The sequence below is a fragment of the Caretta caretta genome, chromosome 1 (assembly GCF_965140235.1).
Source record: "Caretta caretta isolate rCarCar2 chromosome 1, rCarCar1.hap1, whole genome shotgun sequence".
NCBI lineage: Eukaryota > Metazoa > Chordata > Testudines > Cheloniidae > Caretta > Caretta caretta.
The window spans coordinates 297422551-297450323 of NC_134206.1; the positions used below are offsets into that span (position 1 = coordinate 297422551).

Consider the following 27773-nt stretch of genomic DNA (forward strand, 5'->3'; position numbering starts at 1 on the left):
AGGTTAAGAACCACTGATCTAGAGCCTCCCCTCCACATAAGATCAAGTTAGGTTCCATTGAAGTCAATGGCAAAACTCCCCCTTGACTTCAGTAGGGCCAGGCTCTTACCTGAAGTGCCCCAGGACACATAAGGAACCTTCGGGAGAGCTAGGAAATGAACATGCTTCTTGTGAGTCCTAAGCCAGTGCTTTAACAATGAGGCCATCCTTCTCACCTACCTGAAGATATAGATGAGTCCACTATTGGGGTGAATATTGTTATTTGGTGTGGTAATGCCTGGAGACCCCAGTCAGGAATCATGGTCCAATTATTGTTCAAACAGCTATTAAAAGACAGTCCTTATCTGGAGGAGCTTACAAGGAAGGACTATAATAGGAGAGATATTTTGCTGTTGCTTGAAGTAAAAGAGTTCATATGAGTTTGGTGATCCCCTTCATTCCACTTTATTAATCTTGGTAACAGATTGCTTTTTGGCTCTCTTTATGTCTTTTAACTAAGAAATTATTGTAGGATTGTTGCCAAGTTTTCTTTTATATACCTCAAACAATGGGAATCAGACAAATTCAGTCCTTGTACCAAAATATTTTCATAACCCTAGAAAGCATCTTCAGATTGCTGAGGATTATTACTAATGTAGTGTTGATTTTATTAGGTTTATTGGTACAAATGTTTAAAAAATAAACTAGTTGTACCAAGCAAATATAAATGCCCAGAAGGAGAGAACCAATATACCTTAGTTTGTGAGATCAAAGCAAGCTCACTTCTTTGTTCCTTATAGATCATCCATTTCTCAACTAGTAACAGAGGCATCTTTCCATAATGATACAAACAGCAGTGGCCCAATGCCCATCTCAGGTAGAGAGGTGGACACCAGGAGTAGTTCCCTTGGAGGTACTCTGGATTAAGTGAGGTGAAGATTTGGCCCAGGTTTTAAAATGTCAAGACACTGAGGATGGGAAGTGATTACATCTACTGGGTCTTGATATAAAACAATGAAATTCCCCTCATGTTCTTGTAAAAACAAGCTTGCCAGAGAGCTAGGGCGAGTATGACCCGTGCCCTGTAGCTCCCCCAGCCTTTGCTCCATAACGTGCTTGAGCCAGTTTCGGAACCCGATTGGTGTTGCCTGGACTTTGACACGTCGCTGCCCACGCCCCGCGGGACCATTTCCCCCAAGCCGGGAGCGCTGCTGCCGCCACTCCCAGAGGAGGGCCTGAGGGGCGGCAGCGGGAGTTGAGCTCTCGGGGGAAGCCCCAAGCAGTTCGGCGCGGCGCGGCGGGCTCTGCCTGGGGTGGGCGAGGCCGGGGCTGCCCTGCGCGCTCGTGCCAGCGGCCCCGCTCCCGCCCCGCGCGAAGGCCCGTGGAGGGGCTGGACGGGGACCCCCTCGCTTCCCCCCTCCCCGCCCCGGGGGCTCGGGCAGCCCTTTATTGTGGGCCGCGTCCCTCCTGCCGCCGCGCCGCTGACACACCTTCCCGCCCCTGCTCTGCTCCACCTGCCCCCGCCTCCTCAGAGCGGCCCCCGGCCCATGCCGGCCCCCGGCCCCGGCTCCTCAGCCCAGGGGCCGCGCGGCGGCCGGATCGGGCCCCGGGTGCCGGGCGAGGCGCGGCCGGCGCAGCCCCGCGATGCTGCCCATCGCCCTGGGCTGGGGCGTCGCGGGCTCCTCGGCGCTGCTCGACCTACCGGCGCCGCCGGGCTCCGGCAACCTGGGCAAAAGTTTCCTGATCGAGAACTTGCTGCGGGCGGCCCCGCCGAGCCTCGCCCGGCCCCTCCCCGGCCCGCTCACGCTGTGCCCGGCGGCGGAACCAGCCAGCCCCGCGGGGGGCCCCGGGCCGGCCCGATGGGCTTGTCCCCGCCTTCACCTCTCCGCCGTGGCCAGCGGCGGGCTGCCAGCGCGGGCCCCGGACAGAGCCGGCATCTTCCCTCCTGCAGCCACAGGTGAGCGCGCTCCCCTGCCCCGCCCGGCCCCCGAGCTCGCCCCGCAGCGCCAGGGCCCCGGGCAGCGGGGCGGATTCCCTGCCGGGCGGAGTCATTCATCGGTTCGAGACACCGCTAGACTCCGGCCCGCTCCAGAGCCTGAAAGCCTGGCTCTGCCGCAGCCCGTGGGGCTGGGATGTCCCCGCGGGTGTTTCGCCCTTTCATTGCCCGCCCCTTCCCCGCGCACAATACGCTTTGCTTTTTAATGTTTTTAAATTGCTCAGTTCAAGCCCCCCACCCTTGTGCCCGGCTGTGTAATTGCCCAGCCTTGTCTTCCATTTAACTGCTGATGTTGATGACTGGTGATTTACTTGAAACACCTTGAGAGAAGCGTTTGCGGAGTGTGGTTGGCCAGTTCCGAAGTACTGGTAAATAAAGCGATACAGTTCAAAGAAGTGCAACTGCATTTTAAAAAGCAATTTTTTGCACCATTTGGAAAATCAATAATGGATTGCAGTAAATTTTCCCCCTCCTTCCCTTAGAAATTTCTAAATAAATAGTATTCCTTGTGCAGAGTCCTGTTGCCTGAGTAAAAGTAATTGTAGTTTCTGCCCCCAAGTTACTATCAATATGGATTATATAGAGGGGGTGATAGATATTCAAGTATTGTTTATAAAAATTATGCTTCCCCCAAAAAACTACTGTCTTAGCCACTCTGGTTCTATATCAGTGAAGTTATTTTAAATATTTTTTTCTTCTATTAATATTTTTAGTGTTTTCAAACACCTCTGGGGAAATCAGGATTGATGCTACGAAAATTGAGAACTATTCATTTGGCTGCTTCTGCTCCCACTGAAATCTCAATGGGAGTTTGGATATTGATTTCATTGCAGCACTGACTACCAGGATGGATTAAAAACAGAGCCTTGAGTCCGAAGTAAAAGGTTGAATCTGCTGTTCTATGACCTAATATACAACTGTAAAGGGTTTTAAATCTTCTTAAGGAAAATTTCCCTCTGTGCAAGACCAAAGTGTTCTTTAAATCAGTTCTGAATGGCAGGGTTATGAAAGAAAGTCTGTTGTGGTCTTTCTCTTTGTTCAAGAGGGTAGTACAGAATGACCAGTAAACATTAATCTGTCATATTTGACCCATTTCCTCATATAACATCTGATTAAAACAAGGTTACTGTCCTGTATGCCTGTGGATTAATAACCACAGCAAAATGTTTAACAATTTTTGATACTGTAATAAGGACTTTAAATCTTCCTTAGTCCTTGATCTTTCAGTGCTGCTAAATGATCACAATCTGAAATGATATCAGAGGCTTATCCATGAACAAACACATGATAGACCAGAAATCCTTCTGAGTTTAGGAAATACAAGAAAGATCAGATTCTTAGGTAATGATAAGTCTGGATACTAATGTCCTTGGCACCCCCAAAATCCTGTGGACCTTAATAGGTACAACAAAGGATGCAAGATTGGGCCTTTTGTAGCAAAAAGAAATTGAATTGAGACATAGCTACAATTTTCTTGAAGTACTAGAGGCAAAATTCACCACAAAAACTTTATTAGAAGTTTGCAAAATATGTCTAATACTATAGTCACTTGTATGTTAAAATAAAAGCCATGGCTTTATTAGACTATAGAGATACTGAAAGATTTGTCACTTAAACTGGTAATGCTATTTGGCAGTAATTTGAACCGCACAAAGTTTTGCTGTACTATTTGGCAATCACAGTTTTTTATTTATTAGGCCCAGATTTAACTGCCCTGCAAGTCTGAACCATACAAAGCTTTTCCAGACAAATTATGCTTCTTTAATGTGTTACTTGTCATGTACATTTTGTTGTAAGAAATTTAAAAAAATAGGTTTGAGGAATAGATACCTTGTCTAGTTATGGAAGTGTTCAAAACTGGATTAGAAATTAATTCATTAAAACTGGATAATGAATTAAATGTATATCAATTAAAATTCCCACTAGAACATACCTACTTATTCTAGACCAATATAATATTTTCAAAGTCTTGGATTATATTTAAATAGAAAAAAACATACGTATTTAAAATCAAAGTAAACAAACAAAAATATTACTTGGAGTACAACCTTAAACTACCACTGCAAAAGGTGTGTATTAAAACCAAAAATGAAAACATGGTATATTCTTTTTAAATGCTCCAAATTATTTTTTATTTTATTTTAAATGAAATCCTGCAAGTAGCTCCTACTTGTAGTTCCATTGACTTCAATGAGTCTACTCAAAGAAATTAGCAGGAATGGGCTAGGTAGGTGCATGTTTTAAATTTTCAAATAATCAAAACCTTAAAAACTATTTTAACTTACTTTATACTAACTCAGTTAAAAGCAGTTGAGGAAATGGGAAAGGATGCACATTTCACCCAATTTTGAGTAAATGTTGTTTATATTAAAAAAAAAGAAAAGAATTTATTTATTTCAAAAATGCCAGTGAAGAAGGCAGATTCCCCAAAGATCATCTCATCACTATTCCTAGTTACTAGAAACTAGGTGGAAGTTACTGTGTGCCCAAACTTGCAAATACTTACATGATTAGTTCTTAGTCTAGCCAGCAGGCCATTGGGATATGAGTTCTGGATACTCAGTTGAGTAAAGAGTTGCAGGGTCAGACACTCCAAGTGGCAATGGACCTGATCCGAGTTTCTCTTGAGCTCAAAGTTTCCATTGACTTCATTAGGAACCTTGGGTTGAAGGATCAGTCCCTTATTACTTGAAACAAGAAATGCTGGGTCCAATCCTTCCTTATTTACTCAGGCAAAATTCCCAGTAAAGTTTTATAAAAGCCATAAACATTATATGGACAGATTCTGATCTCAGTTACCAGTGTAAATGCAGAAGCTGTTGCCTTGTAGGGGGTGCCCTGAACTTTAATGATTGAAAATTAGTTCAGAAACTGGCCTTTACTGCTGGATTCAACAGCCCATATTCAAGCAAGGAGTCTTTTCTCATTATACTAATCCAAATGGAACTACTCACTTGATTAAGGGCTATATTTGTGAGTAAAGGTGCCAGGATTGGGCCCTCATGTTATTTTTCTTGTTTGCAACAGTAAGAAGGACAAGAGTTTCGTCAGAGTAAGGACGGTAGGACTGGGGCAAAATAAAGGTGTTTTAACTAGACGATTTATACTATTCTTTTTGACTTGATTCTTAGGTGGTATCTAGGGATACTTACTTCTTTCCATTTAAAAAGCTATATGCTTGGGTAATGTCACAATGTTTATTATAAGAATTTTCTTCACATAGTAAATGTGCATGGAAGCGTTACTATATATCCCAGTAGGATAATTCTCAGAGGTCAAAATTTTCAAAGTGACCACTGATTTTATGTTTTTGGATATGCAATGCGAGGCCGCTTCAAAAGGGCCTGATTTTCTGAAAGTGCTGGGCATCTATCCACCCTATGAAAATCAGACCCCTTTAGGTTGTCTCAAGTTCAGCACTCAAAACCACTTGGTACTGATGAAAATCTTGGCCCAAGTCTTAACTAAAATGAATGATCATGACAAAGCAAATTGAGCTCTTCTAGCTTTATGTATACTTTGAGCTAGTTACTGTAGCAGAATTTCTTAGCATTCAGTTGTATTTAAAAGGAAAAAAGTATAGTTTTCAATGAAGGGGAACTGAAATGTGTCATAAATATTGTATTCATCCTGTATTGCTTATGTGTCCAAAACTTCCAGTGAGGTTAATGGGAGTATCAGGGGAGCAAGGAATGCACAGTCAGTCTGGGAACTGAAAATCTGAATGAACTGAACCTTTGCTACAGTTCTGAAAATAACAAGAATCCACAACTTCTGTAAAAAAAAATTAACAAATGAGCTTGATTTATAAAATCTTTTAACACCATGTAAGAACCCAAATCCTAGTTTCTGTTTGAACCTTAAAACTCCCATCAATGCCTGCAAGGGACGCAGGATGACACCCTTTATCTGTGACATCTGGCCATGGCAACATCTGATTGCATTAGAGCTCGGTCATTGCCTGCCTCAGCCATTGTGACTCTCTGTCAGCGGTGCTTTATCGTGTGCCTTTTCATTCCTGTTGTGAGTTACAAAGGGTCTACATTTATAATTCCATATTTTTAGCCCCATGTGTACTTTAATAATAGTGCCAAAATGTCCCCAGTGAAAAGCTGGATGACGAACAGTCATCCACAAAGCATCATGCTATGAGATATGTCCCACAATGAACAGTGTTCAAAGAGACATCCCTTTCCTGGCTATGAGGCTATTGAAGGGGTTAAAATCAATACTTTCGTTTGCTATATTGATTATTTAGTTGTACAACCGAGTTATAGAATTTTAAGCTTATTTTAAATTATTTTGGTTTTTAATTATTACCACCATGTGCAAATAGTAAACTGTATAAAAGTTAAACCATACAGGCAAACACAATGGGATCCTCAACTGGTGTAAATTGGTTGTAGCTCCATTGATTTAAATGGAGTTACGTCAATTTATACCAGCTGATGATCTCTTGCTCCACAACTAGTAAAGAAAAAATATTTTAACTCTTGCATCTGACTGCTTAAACACCTATGGACATTAATTATGGAATTACAGGCCTAATTAGTCTATGGAACTCATTACCACATGATATAGTTGTGACCTTGTAGTTAGTAGGATTAAAAAAAGGTTTAGACATTTATATTAATAACAAGAGTATCTTGAGTTATCACAGTAAATACTAAAATAATAAAGAGGGATTTTTGAGGCATATAAACCTTAATGGCTGGCTTATGCCCTGACAAATAAACTACTGGGAGTTATGAGAGAAGGTTCCCTGGAGGTAGGTTATCCTATAACCACCTACTGCTGGGTTTCTTACACCTTATTCTGGAACATCAGAGGATAGAATTTGTTCTAATTTGTATACTTTGGGCTTGATCCTTATGCTCCACTGCTTTGTGTAGCCATTACACCTGTATAAAGTGCTACCCTTTTGAGCCGGTTAAAATTGACGTCCACTTTACACTCACAAGTCTAAATGACAGCACAAAATGCAAGGCAGTGAAGAATCATGCCATCTCTTTTAAATGCTGAATTACTGCAGTGCGTGCTACATGGGGCTATACCAGGGATGAGCAAACTACGGTCCGGGGGACCGCATCCGGCCCTTCAGATGTTTTAATCTGGCCCTAGAGCTCCAGCCGGGGAGCAGAGCTGGGGACTTGCCCCACTCTGTGCATGCTGGGCTCTGCGCAGGTCCTGGAAGTAGGGGCAGCCAGGGGACTCTACACACTGCCCCCACAGCTCCCATTGGCTGGCCACTGCGGCCAATGGGAGCTGCAGGGGTGGGGTCTGCGGATGGGGCAGCATGCAGAGCCTCCTGGCTGCACCTCCACATAGGAGCCAGAGGGGGGACATGCCGCTGCTTCTGGGAGCTGCTTGAGGTAAACACCCAGCCAGAGCCTGCACCCCTGACGTCCTCCTGCGCCCCAACCCTCTGCCCCAGCCCTGATTCCCCTACTGCCCTCCGAACCCCTCGGTCCCAGCCCGGAGTACCTCTTGCACCCCCAACCCCTCATCCCCATCCGAGAACTCCCACCCCCAGCCCAAGCCCTCACTCCCTCCCAACCCCGAATTTCATGAACATTCATGGCCTGCCATACAATTTCCATACCCAGATGTGGCCCTCGGGCTAAAAAGTTTGCCCAGGCCTGGGTTATACCATCTAACCATTACAAATTACAGCTGTTGTAGAACCCGGTGGCATGCTTATTAGGCAGTGTTTTACCCAGTGGAGCACTTTATAGCTATGTGCTATCCGTTACTATGGGGGTGAAGTTTAAGATCCTTGTTCTTCTGATCAGCCTAACAGTCCTGCTTTAAATGGGAGGGGGCTGGTAAGAGCAGGTGTTCCTTGGCTCTGGAATTTGCTTCTGCCTCTAGTCCACCAGCGCCTGTGTGTGGTTCCCTTTAGATTACTGCAGCACTCATTTGTTTTCCCAAGCATTTTTTGGAGTGAGAGAGTCACTTTAGAGGCTGATGGGATGTAGTTTGTTTGGGTGCTGGGAAGGCTTTTATGAGGTCTCTTTGGCAGGTTTTCTTATGGCCTGATTTCCAGAAGGGCCAAGTGACCACAGCTCATATTGATTTCAGTGAACATTGCAGTTGCTCAACAGTTGTGAAAATCAGTCTCTATAAAGCTGTGTACTTCTCAAGTAATCTGCACAGTGCAAAATGACAGCAAATCCATTGGAGCCAATGAATTTTCACTAGGGTAAATGTAACCAAAATCGGGCCCTTTGCATTTACATTTTGTAATGTGCCTAGAGTAATGATAAGCACACCTGATATATATTGCAAGGAAATAAATAAAATACAACAGTGGACATGCTTGCATTACAAACTTTGCTGGTATACTGAACATATTGATTTTTTGCTTAAAGTAAAATATATACATGTGTATATACACAGAACATGTGTAAGTATAAAATAAATCAGACACATACTAACACAAATCTAGCTAAAATACTTACAGGATTCTATTATCATAGTATCTGAGTACCTCAGTCTTTAATGCAGTTATCTTCACAACACCCTTATAAGATAGGGAAGTGCCAGCACCACCGTTTCACAGATGGAGAACTGAGGCACAGAGACAGTGACTTGCTCAAGGTCATATAGCAAGCTTGTGGCAAATTGACATTTCACTCCTTCTAGAATCTAACAATTGGTAAATACGTTTTATTGAAATTAAATAATTTTTCAGCCCATACCCATTTTTTATGATTTACACTAATAAAGGCATTATTAATTATTTCTTCCAAACTGGCTGACAATCTGAATGTGTCCTCAGGTGACATGTAGCTCTGTAGCTTTCATTGAAATTAAAAGAAGAAAAAAATCAATTGCTTTTAACTATCAGAACTCTCTAGATTCTCACTAGGTAATGTAGACTCCCTGTTTTAAGAGTTAGGGACTCTCACAGTATTGCAATCATGATTCTCTCTGGAGATGCAAAGGATTCTGTGGTGACTAGGTACATATAAAATTAATTTGCACATGATTCAGGACCTCTTCTTGCTCCCTTCGCAGTTGGTGGGCCAGTTCTTAGGCGCAGGTCTTTAGGTACCCAGCATAATGCAGTAGAGTGGGTGCAAAGGTCGCTTTATGCTACCTTTGCTTTCCCCCTATGCTGGGGCTGCCAGGCTAGCCTAATTATACTGTTTAGCTACAGCCCCCAGGGCCCATTGCAGCAGAGATCATCAGATCATAGGGATGGTCTGATCATGCCCCTTTCCCCACAGCCATGTCTTCTGCTTTGTAGTCTGAGGAAACGATTGGCATTGGACCTGGTCCTTTAAGCAGGGTTTAAGCACTGCTGGAGGAGCACAGAGCAGCATTAGCGGGCCCAAGGATCTGGGTCTGTAGGAGAAAAAACAGGTTCTTAGGGGGAAACGATGGAGTTAGTCATTTCACTAAATTTAGTGAAATCAGTTATTGTAACATGGATTTTATATTGCACAATGCGATGCTTCTGAAACAGGAACCTCAGGGCATATGCTTATGTTTATGAAGAAACTGAAGAATGAAAAGGGAAAAAATTTACTCTGATCATGCAAGTTACTGAAATTCCTGAGTGCAAAATGATGGCTATATCATGCCATGATTCTTTGTGTGAAAATCTCCCATTGATTTCAGTGGGGGTTATGCGCATGCGTTGCTTGCGGAATGTGGCCCTCAGAAAATTTTCCTTGGAGAACTCAGCTCTGCAAGCTAACGATTGCTTTAACAGCCTTAAGGCTGAAAACATATTCCAGTATATTAGACACCAGGAGGCTTTTTAAACATCAGACACTTATTTCTTAGGGTAGGAGAGTGGGTTTTAAATAGGAAAGGGCCTGATCCTGAAGTCCTTACTCCCATGATTCTCTCGTCAGCAGGATGCCTATTTCTGTATATTACCAAATTATGTTGGTCTATATAGGTTATTATACAACATTTACAGTGTTGCCAGATCTCACTATTTTATTATGAGTCTTGTGATATTTGGTGTCTTTTCTAAAGCCCCAGGTCCCAAAGTCATGAGATTATGATGAGAATCTCAGTTTTCATTTTAACAAGTGTAAATACTAGCCCTTGTGGTTGCAGTGAAAAGCTTGCAAACGTGAACCTTAAAGGCTTAAAAACAGAAGGCAAATAAAATGAATCCAATATTTATTAATTTTAAAATCTCATGATTTTTAAGCCTAATTGGCAAGTTTTGACCAAGAGAGACCCAGGACTAGAATAACAGGTCCATTTCAGTTTCACATGGTAAGAATCCTTTACTTTCATTTGTAGCCCAAGGCAGGATTTTAAATAAGGTCTGCAGCAGCAAAAGGCAAGTTCTCTAATCAATTGTACCACATAACCCCAATTTCACTGGGGTTCAGGGAATTCTTTTTAAACAAAGACGTTTTTATGAAGAATACAAGGAAAATCTGTCAGTCCATTTATGGCTGAATTCTGTTGTTTTGCCTCTTACGGTGTCCTTAGTAGTTACACACAGAAGGATATTCTTTTGATGTTGTACATGGTGTGTGTGTGTGTGTGAGAGAGAGAGGGAGGGGGAGGGAGGGTGGGTGCGTGGGTGAGTGGGCAGGAGGAAGATTCCCACTGAGAACTCTAGTGTCACAATAAGACAATAGATAAGCAGCAGAGAGCCCTGACACAGCCATACATAGGCAGCATGTGGGAGAAAAACTAGGGCAGGATGGGCCTGGTGACAAAGCCAATGGATCCACCACTATGTAGATCCCCCTTTCTTCTGCTTAGGCTGTGTAAAAGGAATTGCCAACATTGCATTTCAAAAATAAGGGACTGTTTTCTTAGTACCGCAACCCCACCCTTCCTCATGATATTATTTAATTTAATTTAATTTTTTTTATTTTATCATTGATTACAGCTTCTCTAATGGACATGATTGGTCCCTAGTGTGCTAGAAATGGTTGCTGAGACTGTTTGGTTTTGTGGCATGGTTTAGGCAATGAGTCTATATGCTCTACTATTGCTTTGCAGTCTACATGTGGTGTTAAGATTTGCAGAGTGCCTAATATTGTCACAGAAGTGATTCTAGTTCCCATATGTGAAATCCATGCCAGCTATGCCTTTGACCAAAGTCTGCCCACATGGCATGCTTCCAGTGCACCCTTCTTGCCATGTAGATGGTCCCCAAGATAAAGGATACATAGAGAAATATACATAAACCCCTAAAGTGATAAGGAGAAAGAGTCTCAGATGTTGTCACCTAATCTTAGGAGTATCTTTAACATCTGTCTGATTTTTGTGGCTGCAAGGGAAAGATCATCTTGCTACTTGCATATTTCAACCCCTTTTGGGTGACGCATCTTGTTTTGTTTTTTTTTACAATGTCTAACTGGCTAATTTTTGAAAGCCCTACTGAAAACTAATAACATAAAAATGAAAACACAATTATTTCCATTAACTTTCTATGCAGGATTTTAAAATACTTTTTTTGGTGGTTTTTTTTAAGGAGTTGCAAAATACTTTCGATGGGTATTTGCTAACATTTTTAAATAGATCTACTTCTGCCACACATGCACTGCTTTTATGTTTGCTGTCTAAACATCAAGTTTTATTGACATGAATGTTCATGGAAAGAAAGGCATGTGTGAATATTCACAGAAAACCAAATTTAAATTTGCAACAGTAAATGCATCAGAAGAGCTTTACTCCTGCAGGAATTCTGCACCACTGCACAATGCAGAATTTTGCAGAAAATAATGTTGTGCATGCAGAATTTCCTTTCCCGCACAGAAATGGGCTTCGATGCTGCTGGCTGCCACTGCAGCCGCTGGACGTGGCAGAGCCCAGCTGACACATAGAAGACACTGCTGTGGGGAGCGGGAGGAAGCTAGAGGGTTCCTGGCAGCTGCAGTTCCCCACACACCCTGACGGAAGGAGACGGTGGCATGCAGGAAATTCCACACATGCCTGGGACCCAGCATCAAGCTGTTTCTCCCTCTGCATCCCTGAGCTCTGAAGGGCAAAGGGGGGCTGGTGTCTGGGCTGGGGGGGCATGGCTGAGCTCTGGAGGGGGAGGAGGCGGCTGTCTGGGCTGGGTGGGCCCTGCGGCTGGGCTCTGAGGGAAGGGGGTGCAGGTATCTAGACAAGGGGGTGCCCCGCGGCTGAGCTCCAGAGGGGGTGTGGGTATCTGAACTAGCGAGGCCCTGCAGCTGGGTTCTTGTGGGGAGGGGGCAGAGAAATACGAACTGCATTGTCTTAAACTTTCTTCTCCTGGGAGAATTTGTGTGTGTGTGTCTGTATTGTCACAGACATACTTGTTGAGAGGTATTTTGAAATAAATTACCAAAATAATTGAAACTGATGTGATTATGTAGTGTTATTTTGATAAATAAAATTCACAGAATTTTTCAGTATTTTAAAATATTATGCGCTGAATTTTTTGTTGGCACAGAATTTTTAATTTTTAGATGCAGAATTCCCCCAGGATTGGACCTTGCACAATACACTAGCTAAGTACATGTGATTGTGACTCCCTCTGGTGGCAGATCTCGGCAACTCTGCAATCTGTTACTGTCTCACAGACAGGAATTTCATCTTTAGATCAAGTGGTGAAAGCTTGTGCTTTTGGTGCTGAAAAAGTCTTAGGATTGATCCCCTCTGTGACCATGGTGTGTGCAGCTCTGGTTCCTTAAACTTGAACATTCATCCAATTTGTGAACAGAAACAACACCATGTGACTTATTTGGCCAGTCACAACTAACCAATGCCCCTGGGCTATCCACTATTGTATATTTGCAGAGAACTGTTCATGATTATTCTAAGGGGTTAAATTTTGTTTATTGAAAATGTGTTTTAATTATTCTGAAGAATGAATAAATGTGAGGAAATCACATTTTTTTTAGTATCTACTCCATGGCCAGAAAAGGAGGCTAAATTTGTCAGATGAATTATTTATTCAGGTCTAATATTTTGGAAAGGTATATTTTCAAACACGTTTATCTGGGTCTTCAATCACGCAGAAAGGAGAGCCTCAGTGTTGCAGTTGAAAAAAAATAGGGTTCCACATAGGTGCATGTGAATTGTAGAATATACAGCGAATTTTAGAATTAGGGCCTAGAATACTTCCTAACATGTTTCAAAGTGATAGAGTTTTAAAAAAAATACCCCACCCCAGAAGCCCCTTGAAAACAAGTCACTTTAGAATTTCATTATGATTTAATCTAAACTCATTTCACGTGAACTGTACTTAGGAAGTTGACTATGGAAAGGACTGTGTTTTGGGACCTCTATCTGCATTATAGACATGAGTTTCTAGTGTGCCAGAATTTTCAGTTTTAGAACTATTTTGTTTTCAGATTTGGAAAGCATTTTAGGCTGTCAGTGTCTGAGATAATATCTAAGTATTACCCTTTGCTGAATGCTAGAGTTCAGTTGACGTGTACAAGTATACTACAGTATACTTAATTGCTTAGTGTTTGTAAAATGCTTTGGGTTTCTAAAGTTGAATATAAATAAGCATTATTAATTATATTTTGTATTCACAATCCTGTTATAGTATAACAAGAATCTATCATTGTTTCAAATACTAACTCCTGGGAGATTTAGGACCAGGTACTGTCACTTTCAAGAAAAAAGCACATAAAATAATTTTTGAGCTCTTTCATATGTAAGCAGGGCAGTGGAATTTATTCCTTATTCTGATTTTTGAGTTTCATGATCTGTGTGACCAAACCTGCAACCCGTACACCTGTGTATAGTGCTGCTTAGTCCCACATTAACTCTATGGGAATGCTAGGGGGAGTGAGGAGTAGACCCAGGAGTAAGGATTTGCAGGATTGGCCCAAGGTTAATGTTTAATTCACAGATGGGTCTGTACATAAGCAGTTTTATGGCTACCATGTGCTTAATTCTGGCTATTAAAAAACCCCAGGTTTCCTAGCAGCCAACCGGCATTGCAGCTGTTTTCGGCCTTATGTAAGGACTAAAAAATGTTTGGTTGAAATTGCTTGACCAACAAATAGCAATTGAGTTGCCATTTCGTATATGAGAAGGAAATAAAATGTATATAATATTTGCCCCATCCTTATATCCAATATTTGTTTTACATGATACCTACCGTTACAATCATGCTGTATAAAATTCAGGAATAAATGAACCTGACCAATATGTATTGCATCATTTTTCGCAGACAGTTTCCATTCTGTTATGCTATTTCACACATGGTACTTGAAAAAAGTTTAATAAAATAAAACTATTTACTATATCTGTCATACATAAAAAAAAATGTACTTGTCTGAATCAAGATAAACCATCCATGTTTTTATGGACCCCCGGTCCTCCTGGGGAGTGCTACGCATCTACATAATGGACCTGAGCCTGAGTTGATGCAAATCTGGGTAGTTCCCACACATTGATTTCAATGGAACTACACTGATGTACACCTCCTGAAAATCTGACCCAGTGTCTCTAAGAATTTGCATGTAGATCTCATAGCTGAAAGATTTAAAGATGTTTAATGACCATTGGCTATACATCTAAAGAAACTCAGGACCATTGTTTATCCCACAAAGTCTGGAATAGATTAATCTAAAAAAACAGCCCCAGAAGCCACCTGTTTCAGAGATATGTGGAAGGATGTCATCTGCATCTTATTTCTGGGTGCATCATCACAAATACAACAGAGAGGCAGTTTTGGGGCCTGATCAAAAGACGACTGAAGTCAAAAGAAAGATTCCCACTGACTTGTTGGACTTGAGAGCAGGTCTTTAGAGATCTTTGCTTTTTGCATGATGGCAGAATCCCAGTGGATTCAGGTACTGTCTGCAGCTTTCATGCAACTGCATAGATTATTTCAGGTTTTATAAGGCTGGATTGTGTTTTAGTTTCTGATGCTGCTCCCATTGAAGTCAATGGGAATTTTAACATTTACTTCAATAGACATAAAAGGACATAGACATAAAAGGAGCAGGCCTTTTATGTTTACAAGTCATGTATAGAAGCATAAAGGTTTAGTGAATGGAGAGAACTCTGTATGCAGGAATATGCTACCCACGCCTCTGAAGTGATGGTATATTCAATTGTGATATATCCAGGTGACAAGAGTATAATATTGCAAGGGCATTCTGGGCACAATGTTCTCAAGAAGTTATTTAAAAAATTGGAGGGAATTCAGAGATGAGCAACAAAAAAGATCAGGGGACAGGAGGGAATGATTTATAAAGATAAAAACATTAAATAGATATAGGGTGGCCTAAGGTGGGGAGGGCATAACAGCCCACAGATTAAATATTTGAATGATTTAAACATCAAGAAAGTGTGGTGCCTGGGGTATAGTGAAGACTAATAGGCTGTGATTCAGAAATAGATAATTCAGGCTGACTGACAGGTTTTGCTGTTAGAGAGTATTCCCTATTTGACTGTAGAATAGTCTCCCAAGGAAAGCAGTGAAATCCCCTCACTTGGGACTGTGAAAACTACAGTGGACAAAACATTAGCAAATGTACTGGAAGGAACAGGCCTGCATTTTCAGGGAGATGGACGAGATGATCTAATAGGTCTTTTCCATCTCAGTCTTCTGTGATTCTGAAATTAGTGCCAAATCCTGCCCACCTTACTTGCCCCAGTAGTTCTATTGGTGCCCTATACTGTAAGGTCATTGTGATGCCAATGGGACTATTTGGATAAGTAACGTGGGCAAGTTTTGACTTTATATTTTTTATGTCCTTTAAACTGCCTACCATAACTGTTTCTGATGGTAAACCGTTCTATGTTTGATGATCCTGTCTGTTTGTAAATGCCTCCAAAGCATATTCCGAAGGTTTGGACAACCAGCTTGCAATCAGTTACGTTAGTGTATTTATTTATATTGCACCTGGAATTCCACAGTGCTGATGAACAGTTGCAGCTACAAAAGAATGATTATCCTTGTTGCTGTATAATCAAAAGAGAATACATTTACAATAAGGGTTGTCATCTGTTAAGATAAATTTAATGTAAAGGCCAAGATTTAAATAATAACTTCTTAAAGTTAGGCTTTTAAGACCATATTTGATTACAATGGGAGGTGTGCAGCACGTCTGAAAATCAAGCTACTTATGAAGGTGTGTGAATATGGACTCAAGAGCCTAATTTTGAGTGCTCATTTTTAAAATCATGCCAAAAAATTTTAAAAAATTATATTAAATGAGGTAGATTGATGGATCAAAATGAGTGCATTTGTCTATCTTTAGTTCTGGTTATTGACTGGTTCTGTATAGAAAAAAGTGTTGTTCAAAGTCTTTTTAAAATAAGCAGTTTATTATAAAGTATTTTTTATTCAGATGTGACACTGGAGATTTAGACAGATTACAACACAAAGAGGATTTCCCTCGCTCCCCCCCACCCCCCACAATAAGTCAGGCAACTGATGCAGTGGCTACATTGCATATCAAACTTTGAAAATATATTATTTTTTCAACTATAGCATGTCTGCCTTCAACCTGGAGGAAAAAAAAGAAGAAAACCACATTTTAATAGTTCATTGGTGTGGCAAAAATGTGAATATAATCAAGAGTATGTTTTAGAAAAAAAATTATCCGAATGGAAATGTCGTATAGAATTTACTACAGAATATGATCTTTTCCATTGTGCTTTTTTTTTTTTTTTGACATTCTGTAGAAGTTAACACAGAATTCTGTAGGCCGGTTTAAAAACCGCTGTAGAGATGTCCAATTCTCTGAGCCCATTTCTGCAGCTATTAGTTGTATTTAATAGAATCTTTCTCTGCATGTTCTTACAAATAAATGGGACTGTTTGTGTAGTGAGGTACTATTTAACAGAAGAATGGAAGAATCAGGCCTTGTAGTTTTAGAATAATTTCTATAGAACTTAGTTGGTTTATCCCTATTACATTTTACAGGCATTTTCATAGAGACATGTTTATTGATTTCCTTACTCCGTGTGAGTAAAAGTAAAAAACCTGACCTATAAATAAGATACTCATTGTCAGGCAGTGCCTGTCAGTTCTGTTTTTTTTTTTTAAAGGTATCCCCCCCCCAGTACATTTTACCTAGCAAGGTTGTATAAAATAACTTTTAGATGGATTTACAGTAGTTATGAATTTTGGCCAGTGTCTTCAGATATATTAGTTAGGATGTATGGCACTAAAACAAATAAATATTGGATCCTCGGAATTGCAGTCTTGCTATAAATGTACTGTGATGGTTCAATATGTCATAATTGTAGCAATAAATGAGTTAAAACTAGCCTTGATTAAGTTACTTAAAGATTATTTGGCTGATTGTCCTTTGTATAAAAAAATCTCTGCTTAAGAAAAGGAAGCAGGGTTTGTGAGGCAAAGACTTCAAATGCTGACTTTTTGAAAATTGTTGTTGTGAATATCACTTAAGATTAATGGATAATCAATTAGATCTATGCTTTATTTGCAGTTCTTTCCAAACATTTTTTTCTCCGAGCCCCACCATTCTACTCAGCATGCTGCGGTGGGTCCTGTCAGCACCCTGTATCCCCCACTGCTTTTCCAAGTAAGTTTTTATGCTTCATCAGTAATGCTTGAGTTATTCTGTAAACCAAAGCAGCAGGATTTAATGTGTTCTGGAAAACTAATTGGTGATGCAATGGCAGCAGCTAATTCCTCAGTAAAATCACAGCAATCCTATTCAGAAGGTTTCCAAAGATTTATTAAACTTAAGTACACTGAGCAATTGTGAGAGATTTCTAATGGCATTGAGACATCCAGACAGCTAACTGAGGAACGCTCCTTGTTTTCAGTTTGCTTTTAAGAGTCAATAACTCTTTTTAAAATCTGTATCAATATGCATTTGCAAACAGGAAAAGAAAAGAATGGAAAGATCATAAAATGGACACTGCATATTAATGTCTGCTTGGCATAAATTATGATTCAGGAAATGTTAACTTGATTTAAAAAATCCTCAAAACCCAGCCATTCTGTTCATAGCAGACAAACACCTGTATTCATTTAATTTTGTTTTAGATTATAATGTTAAAACTGGAAGACATGTGGAAGATGATTTGGTTCCAGTATTATACACTTGGGATGAAAGCTTTGTTTTATATTACCACTTAATCAGAGTCTAAATTTACCCTTGATTTTTGAGGTTTGTGCATCATATAAGATTATTTATTAAAGAGTTTTGATGTTTATGACTAAGGAAGACAAGCAGAGGATACACTTTAGTTCCTCAGAATTGAGTAAAAAGCACAGAACTGTGTGTCAGTCCGAATAGAAATAGCAATTTCTGCATTCTGGAACATATATTTTTTCATCACGGTTGAATTCAAACCACTGCTGACTATGTGTATGTGTTTTATGAATGTTTCCGAAGGGCAGTTGCTAAGTCGAATGATTCCTGACAAGTGAGGCAGCAAATGCTGGCAGTTTAATGAGCTGCAAGTTTCTGAGCACCTCTTTAGGGAGTTGACACTTTCCCACAGAGCGTTTTACATGGCCCCAGCTCCATCACAATGGTTGACAGCACCATGACCAATCACCACTTTCACTTTACTCATCCACACGCGACCTCACCACAATTTTTCACTGTGCAGATGAACTTTAGGAACCATTTCACATTGAAAAGGCCTGGGCAAGGGTCAGTTGCCCTTTTGTATGGTCATAAAGCAATGCTCTATGTGCCAGTCTTTTCTCCTGTCTCACATTCCAAGAGAATTTCTGGACAGCATTTAAAGCACTTGACTGAAAAATAAAGCAGTGAATGAAAATGACTTTTATAGACTCATTCTAGCTCATCTTCCCATATAACCCTGTCTACCTGAAAAGGGATTTAGTGGATGAGCTGAGTGTATACAGGGACTTGCTGAATACATAGGGCCCATTATCAACTGTGGGGATTGTTTATTAACCAGGACTGATACACTACTATTTTGGAAGTGACCTATTAATTGTCCATTTAACTAGAATGTATTGAATTCAAATGAAAAAATTGAAACCATGACTAAAGCTTTTACTTGCTCCTTCAAGGTGGTCTCTGCCATGAAGGCAAATTAAGATTGTTCCACAGATTAAGAAGACATTTATCACCATATATTAGGATACGAAGGAAAGACTTAAAAAAAACCAGAAAAACAAAAAACCCCATGCCAAACATTTGGTACCATATTAGCATTTATGTCAACACAGTATTAAACCTTTCAGTGTCTGTTCAACAGGACAGACTGCAGACTTGCTTCGCTTAACTCATTTTGACATAACTGTTGTGCTGTGTGTGTAAGCTCATGCCTCCAAGTATCAGAAAAGTAGACAATGTACACTCAGTGGATTTCACTTGTACGATTAGCGTATTCACTCCATCCACAAGATCAGAGGTTGGCTTTTATGTGTACAGTTTTGGTGTATTTTATATTGTTTAATATAGAGCAGTTAAAACAAAATTCCTAGACCACCTTCTTATCAGAATGTTCACCTCCCCAAAAATGTTAGCTTTAAAATTTGACCAAGTGGCTGGCTCCATTGTTCACTAGTGCTTGTCTGTGGTTCTGCTCACTGTTAGTTTTTGTTTAGCTGGGCATTTATACTACATCCATTACTGTGGTATACAAAGTCAGAGAGGTTTCTCCCCAAACTGGGTGGGTTCTTCCCTACTATATAATTCTAATATTGGTATTAAAACAGTCACCTACCTGCTTCCTGGGTGCACGAACTCAGTGTTCTAGTGGCCACTTCTTAGCTGAGTGGCTGCCGGTCAATAATCAAGGAAAGAAAATTGTAAAGGGGTCACATAATCTGACACCCTGTTTTTGGCTGACAGTTCCATTTTGGAGCTCAGCAAGGGAGGTGAGGTGAGGACCAGCCTTGCTGGCTAAGAAATTATTTTCTTCCTCCCCTGTGGCAATTGTGAGGATGAGAGGAGATCTCTCTTCCACTTGTTTTAATGGAGGCTGTATGGACTGGTCAGGAACTACCACTCCAGCTATTTTTTAAACTGCAGCCCAGACTTAACTCTTTCCCTCTTACTGCAGCCATGTATTCTTGCCCCCAAGAAGCTCTCAGCAGCAGAATGGGGTTTTAGAGGGTTCTATGCACTGTGTTGAAATTTTCCATGAATAGGTTGGCCCTCTTCAGAAGTCTCAGATATGGTTTTCTGGGGCTTGTGTGCCATAGTCAGCATATTTGAGTCTGAACAGAATCCTATTATGTCGTATTACATAAATAAACATAACAAAAGTATCCAGTAAACTCTGATGTTTGTGTCTGAGTGGTTTGAAATATCAGTTTTAAAGTTGATATGCGGCTGTTCCAAGCTGTAACTTCATATATACTAACATTTAATTTTAAAACCACTCAGATATACATCACAAAAATATCTAATTGTGATATATACAATGGGGACATGTTCAGACTCTATTCAGACTAAACTGTATGCATGCATGCATGCATGCGTATCTGTCTACAAAAACACACACATACATCTATATATATAATGTTTTAAAGTTAAAGATTAGTACACCCCCAATTAGTGGTTAGTGAAAGCTGCAGCTGAATTTGACTAGCATTTCAATGGGGACATGTTTTTTTAAAAAAAAAATTTCACTGGAATTTTTAAAAAAATTGTCAGAAGGGATACATTTTCATTAATCGTTTTGTCAAATAATTTAGTTTTTGTTGGAAAATTTCAAAACTTGAAATTATTTTGATCATCTCTACATAGGATTTTTTTCACTGAATTCAATGGGAGAATGATCAGGACACTATACTAAGAAGGCAATCATTCTGAAGCTTCTGTGAGAGAGAAGGTTATATCTGAGATGTTTGGATTGTACGTTTGTGTTCTAAAACTAATGTGATTTCAAAACAAAACCATCTCTATGACTGCTGGCCCACAGAAAGTCCACAGGTGTTTAAGGCTATGTGGATGTGGAAACTCCTTCTTGCTCAAAGAAGGCGCTTTTCTGTAGGTAATGGTTATGGAGTATGTTTGTCCTTGCCCAAAAGCCACATATAATATTTGGGTTCAGCACATATTTAGTGGGCCTCTGGTACCTCCCGCAAGCCCTGCTCTCTAGAATTTGGTGCTATTGGAGGTGCACTGTCAGGACACTCCTAGCGAGCAGCTGCTTTGTGGATTCCCATGGAAAATGGATCCTTCTTTGGAGGTGGGGGAAAGGGCACATAATAAAGCCTAGAGCTGTATCACTTTTTCATCATCTTTCTGGGGCTGGTGGAGGGATGATGTGAGTGCCCCTGCTCCATGAGTTGGATGTGCAGAAGGTCCCCTCAGAGTACAGATCAAAGGAGTGTGACTGGGCCCAAAATAAACTGCCATACTAGAGCTTGCTGAAAGGTGTTAAAGGATTAGAAATGAGACTGAATGGAATAAATTCAAGTACTCCAAAAAGCTTTTAATAAACTATCTATAGTTTCCATAATAATCAAGATGCGAATGGCCAATGATTTTCTATGGAAAAGTCTACTACGAAAGCCTTGTCATTACATTATATATATAGCATAGCTTACTTAGCCCCATTCTTATCTCATTATGCATTTTATACTGGGGCAGAATGAGCACCCATGAAAAACTCACTGCAGTTTGCTCACCCTGATCATATTGTGTAAGGAAAAAAGTAGATCAGGGAGAAAGATCATTTCTGGATTTCACAATAAAAAGAGCTCTACATTCAACCTCCTACATAGACTCATCTGGTTATGCTTTTTATCACTCCAAAGAACAGAATCTTGGCCATCTATAACACATCTAGATCCCAGTGTTACTGAAGTTGATGAGAGCCACATTGCTGCATCCAGTCTAGAATCTGACCCTTATTGAACATGACTGAATCATCGTGACACATGTGTAACACCAACAACTCAAAAGTGAGACTCCAGTCTGATAGTGGTGTAAAACATAGTGCTAATATTCCTCTGATATGTTATACATAGTGTAACACTATCTTCCATTTCCTCTAGGACAGGAAAGTGTTCTGCCTCTGTTGACCCAGGATTCCAACTCCAAAGCCCGGAGAGGTATTTTAAGAAGAGCTGTCTTTTCTGAAGACCAGAGAAGAGCTTTGGAGAAGATGTTTCAGAAACAGAAGTATATCAGCAAAACAGACAGAAAGAAACTCGCCATTAACCTGGGTCTGAAAGAGACACAGGTATGGAGGATTGGGAGATATTGTACTACACTTAGCACAATGGGAAGTCAGTCCATGACTTAGGGCTCCTAGGTGCTACTGTTTCACAAGTAATAAATAATAATAATTCACAGCTTTCTGTCTTTGAAAGAAAAATCTTCAAAATAGCTTTGCTGGAGAGGGGTGGGGATATAAACAGCCCAGGACCAGTCCTATAGTCCTTACTTAGGCAAAAGTCTCAGTGAAGCCAATGGTAGTTTTACCTGCGTAAAGAATGAATAAAAGAGAGTCCCCATCCTGTACTGCTCTGCATTCAGAAGTTGATATCCCCATTTCCATACAAAGGTGGAGGAAAGTCCCCTTTGAACACTAGCATCCTCTAGCCCCATTGCCCTAACTGATGGCCATTTTTGGGCCCTACATGCACAAAGCTCCACAAGGATCTGGGAGCAGGGCACTGTCTTCTGCTCTGCTTCTAGGTGTCTGCACAGAAATCCAGGCTCAGAGCTCTTTTAGTTTTCTCTGGTTTTGCACCTGTTACTGAGCAGCCACCAGGGAGCTATGCTAATGGCAGCACAACTGCTACTGGACTCATGCCATTTAGGGAGATGGGACAGTGGAGGCAGCAACCTTCCCTGTAGAGCTGATCCTTGCTCCAGGCAGAGGGAGACCTATGGGGCTGAGAGAAGCATTAGAATGAAAATTCTATGAGGTGACCTTACTGGAGGTTCCCAGCTCTCCTACTTGGCCACCTTCCAGGGGTTTTTCCATATGAGAGTATTATGTGTTCCAGAATAGGACTTCAGGATTTGGCCCAGTGTTTAATAGCACTACAGTGTTACTCTTGTCATACACATATAGTTGGATCGTACCCAGAGGTGCCGATGAGGTTTGGGACCCCAGTGTATTGGTGTCTCTGCAAATGTAGCTAAAGTGATAGTACCTGCCCTGGAGAGCTCGCAGTCTAAAAGACACACAAACGAAAGGTGGGGACAGGAATAGAACACACAAGAAAATAAGCTTGGCACAATTTCGTTAGTTACATGGGGAGGGAGAGGGGAAGTGGCAGGAATGGGGGAGTGAGAGAGAGAAAGGGAATAAGAAGAGGAACAGTCCCAACACATCACCTGCCTTGCCATAGTCAGCAAGCAGGGTTTTGAAGGCATCTTGGGAGAGATGAGTCTTAAGGATGAATTCAAAGGAGGCTAAGATAGTGGCTGTACACTTTTAGAATGAGCTTTTCCCATGCATAAGGGGCATAAGTTAAAGCTTGAGGGAGAAGATAACTCATAGGTAAAGGCTGGATAACTCATAGGTAAAGGCTGGGAATGGTGGTGGAGCACTGTACATTACTGTAATTTTTTACTTGAACATTTCAGCCATAAAAAATAAAGAATGCACAGACTGGGACCCTTTCCAGTCTATTAGCTGAAGCAGAGTAGTAATCACCATAGGACAAACTGTTTCTTTTCATGTTGACAGTGTACAATCATGCTTTGCAGTGAGCTTTCTAAAATCCTCACAGTGCGTATTCACATACTAGAATAACGAGGAGTCCTTGTGGCACCTTAGAGACTACAAATTTATTTGGGCATAAACTTTCATGGCTACAACTCTGAAACCTATTCAAATACTGTATGTTGCAGGTATTTCCCTCCTACATTCTTTTGCCTTTTGGATATTCAGTTGAGCCCAGGGGAATAGGAAATGGACTTAGAGGGAGGTACTACTAATACTAAAAGAAAAACAATTTAATAAAAATAATGGTCCATCATTCCTCTCTAGGTTTTTCCTATATAAAACACAGGAGAGACTGTGAGTGTCAATCTGTAGTTGTACCCTTTGGGGGCAGGATTTGCCATCTAAGGACTGGGAAGAGGATTTTGTCCCAAAACCCACAGGAGAGCCACATGGATCCTAGGAGATCCCTGGAGCCTGCAGTGCCACCACTCTGCCTTCTGGCCTGCAGCCCACTGTCAATAGCCATGTTGTTCTTGCAGCTATGCCATGCTCAGCTGCTCCGGTGGGTGTAAGAGCCACAGCTCCTGTAGCCATGCTGTGGAAAGTTGTCGTCTCCTTGGCCACTACCTGCCCTCTTTCCAGTCTGCTGAGCCAAATCCTCACCTCATCTATGCTGGTGGAAGTAGAGGGGAGTGTTTGGTCTGACTGTTAATAATAATGGGGTGGATCCTCAGCTGGTGTTAGTTGGCATAGCTTTGCTGATTTCACTGGAGCTATGTTGAACTTGACTTCAGTCAGAACCAGAGAGAAGTGTGTAAAATTGAAGGGATTTCAAGAAAAAAGGGATTAAGGTAAAATTATTTTAAGAAAACAATAATAACCTCCAATTAACTTGGGAACAGGTGAAAATTTGGTTTCAGAACCGAAGGATGAAATGGCGAAACTCCAAAGAAAAAGAAGTGCTTTCAAACAGGTGCCTCCAAGAAGAGGGTCTTCAAGAGAACTACCTCTCAGGATCCACTCTGAATTTTACTTCCCCATGTCCTTCTATATGGGAAGTGTCTCAACAGCAGGCAAGTCCGAGATGGAGGGAGAATTCTCCAGAACCTTCAGAAAGACTGAATAATAAAAATAGCGCACAGCCACCTCAAGGAGAAGACTCATTTCAGGGCACATTGTATTTGTACCCTGAACAAGACACTGGAGACCAGGCAGTTACATTATCAGTATAAAGGAATGACTGAGGTCTGAAAATGATCAAAGAACATAGACTTTAAATGGGTGGTCTTTTAAAACTAACAGTGTTTGAACGTTGTAAAGCTAACTAGTTTATACCTCATCAGTTACTAAAATCTAACACCATTAAAATGACAAACAATTAATGCTGCAAGAAATATTCTTTAATATTCAATCTTCTCTCATGTCTTTTCTGGTCTTATACTGAACTTATAAGTGAATTAGGAAGGGATGGTAAGTAAAATGAAGCGAAGAGTATGAAACTGACATTTTGCTTTGATTTACATACTGTGCTGTATATACATCTTCATTAAAACAAACTGATACCATACTTTTTCTCTCTTATTGTAGTCAGACTCATTAAGCTCTTTTTGCCCATAGGATAGACAAAAAATCCTTTCTCTAAAGCTCATAAATTTTTTTAATTTTTTTTTAATTGCTTACAGCGTGTGACATTCACAAGAGGTTTATATTGAAAACATCTAAGTATTTTTATTGGTATTTCTCCATCTTTCCTCATTTATATCAGTATCCAGTTGTGTATACAGTACAGTGCAACAACTCAGACGAGTTATCCTAATGAAATAATTGAATATTTTAAAAAAATCTCATTGTTTACATCACTTTAATTTGGACACAAGCTGAGAAATGCCAGGAAATGCAATTTACTGAGTCAATTCTTTTCTCCTGGGGATGAAAAATACAATGTCCTTAGCTTTAGTGGCCTTTGTCAGATTGTCAGTAAAGTCTCTTGTTTTGTGTGTTGCATTTTAAAATTGGTGATAGCTCAAGGGAAAATTAGAACCCACATGGAATTGACAGCAGTACTATAATTGTTCAAACTGACACTCTTGCTCTACATAAAAAAAAATAATTGACAGCTAACATGCTGTACCAGACTTATTCCTGACAATTTAAGCTGGTTCCAGTGGGTTTGCATTTGTTCCTAAATACAATACAGTATTTTATATATATAACTAGCTTGAAATGGTAGTATTAAAATAGCTTTACTTGAAATGACTTGCTTGCTTCATCCACTCTAAGGAAATCACTTTATTGGATTTAAGAATCAATTATTGTTCAGTTGAGAAACTTTTTAGCTCCAAAAAAGGAATGTGTTTTCTTATTGCAATTTTTGTGAATGTGTTTGTTGAGGAGAATGGTTAGAGATATTTTATGTCAGATGTAATACCTGTTTGGAGAAATTTAGGACATAAAAGGGCAGAGCTGCTTGACTCCCTTCATAGATTTTTAAGGCCAAAGGGGATCATTATGATCATATAGTCTGACCTCCTGCACAACACACTATAGAATTTCACCTGGTAATTCCTGCTTGGACACCTAAACTTGTGGTTGAACTAGAGCATGTATTTTAGACATTCAATCTAGATTTAAAGGTTTTCCCTAGGTGATCATGCATTACATCACAAATAATACAATATAATACTAAACAATGAAATATTTTCAACAATTTTAGATACGTGTGTGTGTGAATATAAGAAAACTTTAGATTGTGCATATGCATTATGATATGTCTGTTTATACAAAGAGGCAGAGTTAAAGTTATGTATTGATCTTTAACTTCTGCATTTCCTGACTTTTGAGTGCTTAACTGTGCAGTCTTAATGTTGTGCAAATGTAGTTTTTAACCAGGTTTTTTAAAGGAAATATGAAAGCAAAGAAAAGTAATAAGTCCTCTGTTCTTTAAATAACAAGCACTAGTTGGTAAAAACCACCAGGTTCCTGTCATTGATATTAGTTAGCTGCACACAGGGAACCTGAGTCAGTAAACCATCTCTCATATGGGTAGTTGAGTCATTTGAGATTAAATTCTCTCCTGTATTGAGGTAGTTAATGCAGGGCCTATGCACCATGTAAATCCTTCATAGGCCCTATTTGAATGGATGGCTTATTCATAGGGGTGAATTTCATCCCATTGAAATCACAGGGATTAGTCATATGTATAAGAACTATATTGGGTCCGTGTAGAGTTAACTGGTACTAGTTGGCTAAAGGTCAATTCAGATAGTGTGTCTTTATGTTTCTGGCTAAGTATTCATTTCTATACACTTACATCCAGGGCTGCCAACTCTACATGCTTTGGTTCATAACTTGCAGGTCTTCAGTGCCTCATACCAGGGATATAGCTATAGAATCTGATTGGCTGCCTTCCCCACTCCCCTGCCTCTTGGGGAAGAGTAACCAATCTAAAAATAACAGACATTCCCGCTTGGGCTGGAGCCCAGGGGCTGAGACCCATCTTCCTTGCTGGGTTAAAGAGCCTGGACTCCAGCCCAAGAGGGAAGATCTACACTACCATTTTTAGCTGTGAAGCGCAGGCCCATATCAGTTGACCTAGGCTCTAAGACTTATTGCTGCAGAGGTTTTTTGCAGTGTAGATATCCCCTCAGTGTACTCAGAGCATAATTAAAGGGTCAGGCCCCCCCTGAAGAGATAGGCAGGGGCATGGCTAGTTTGAGAATCCTAATAGTTTGGTGCTGCTGGGGCTCTGTCTTGTGCCATGGCTCCGAGCAACTTGCTAGCTGTGGGGTAGGTGTTAGGACTTAGGTGGCTTTGTGCGTGCCCACCAGAGGAAACATAGGCACCTTCAGAGTTAGATAGCAGCAACTGAAAGAGGCAGTTAATCACTTCAGTACCTTTGAGGATCTGGCCATAAAATACTCTAGGTGTGCAACAAGACTTCCAAAAACCAAAGGGAAAAGTTTCAACGTGTTGGTTTTAAATGTTCTCTACAATGTCAGTCTAACTTTCTACAGTCCCCCGGAAACACTGTGTGAATTTTGGACCATAACTAAAGTGGTCTGAGTCCCTAACACCAAAATAAAGTTAAACCTGCAACACATACAACCTTGATCCCTCTTATTTTATGTATTTAAAGTGGAAATTTTCCTTCAACCCGCACTGTGAAATTTCAGCAAAGAAGCACCACTCATCATGAATGTTGTAAATATCACAAGGCATTTACTTTGCTGTTCTCTCCTGAAATGTCATACTTTAGCGATCGATTAAATAGTATATG

At 40.5% G+C, this 27773-nt stretch overlaps 1 protein-coding gene across 1 annotated transcript; it reads left to right on the top strand.

Annotated features, from left to right (window-relative positions):
• Window positions 1-1605: 1605 nt before the first annotated feature.
• DBX2 (developing brain homeobox 2) lies at window positions 1606-27601 on the top strand. Its single transcript, XM_048835990.2, has 4 exons — window positions 1606-1936; window positions 17356-17451; window positions 21870-22057; window positions 24400-27601. The coding sequence occupies exons 1-4, from the start codon at window positions 1624-1626 to the stop codon at window positions 24727-24729; spliced, it is 927 nt and encodes a 308-aa protein (XP_048691947.1). The 5' UTR covers window positions 1606-1623; the 3' UTR covers window positions 24730-27601.
• Window positions 27602-27773: the final 172 nt, after the last annotated feature.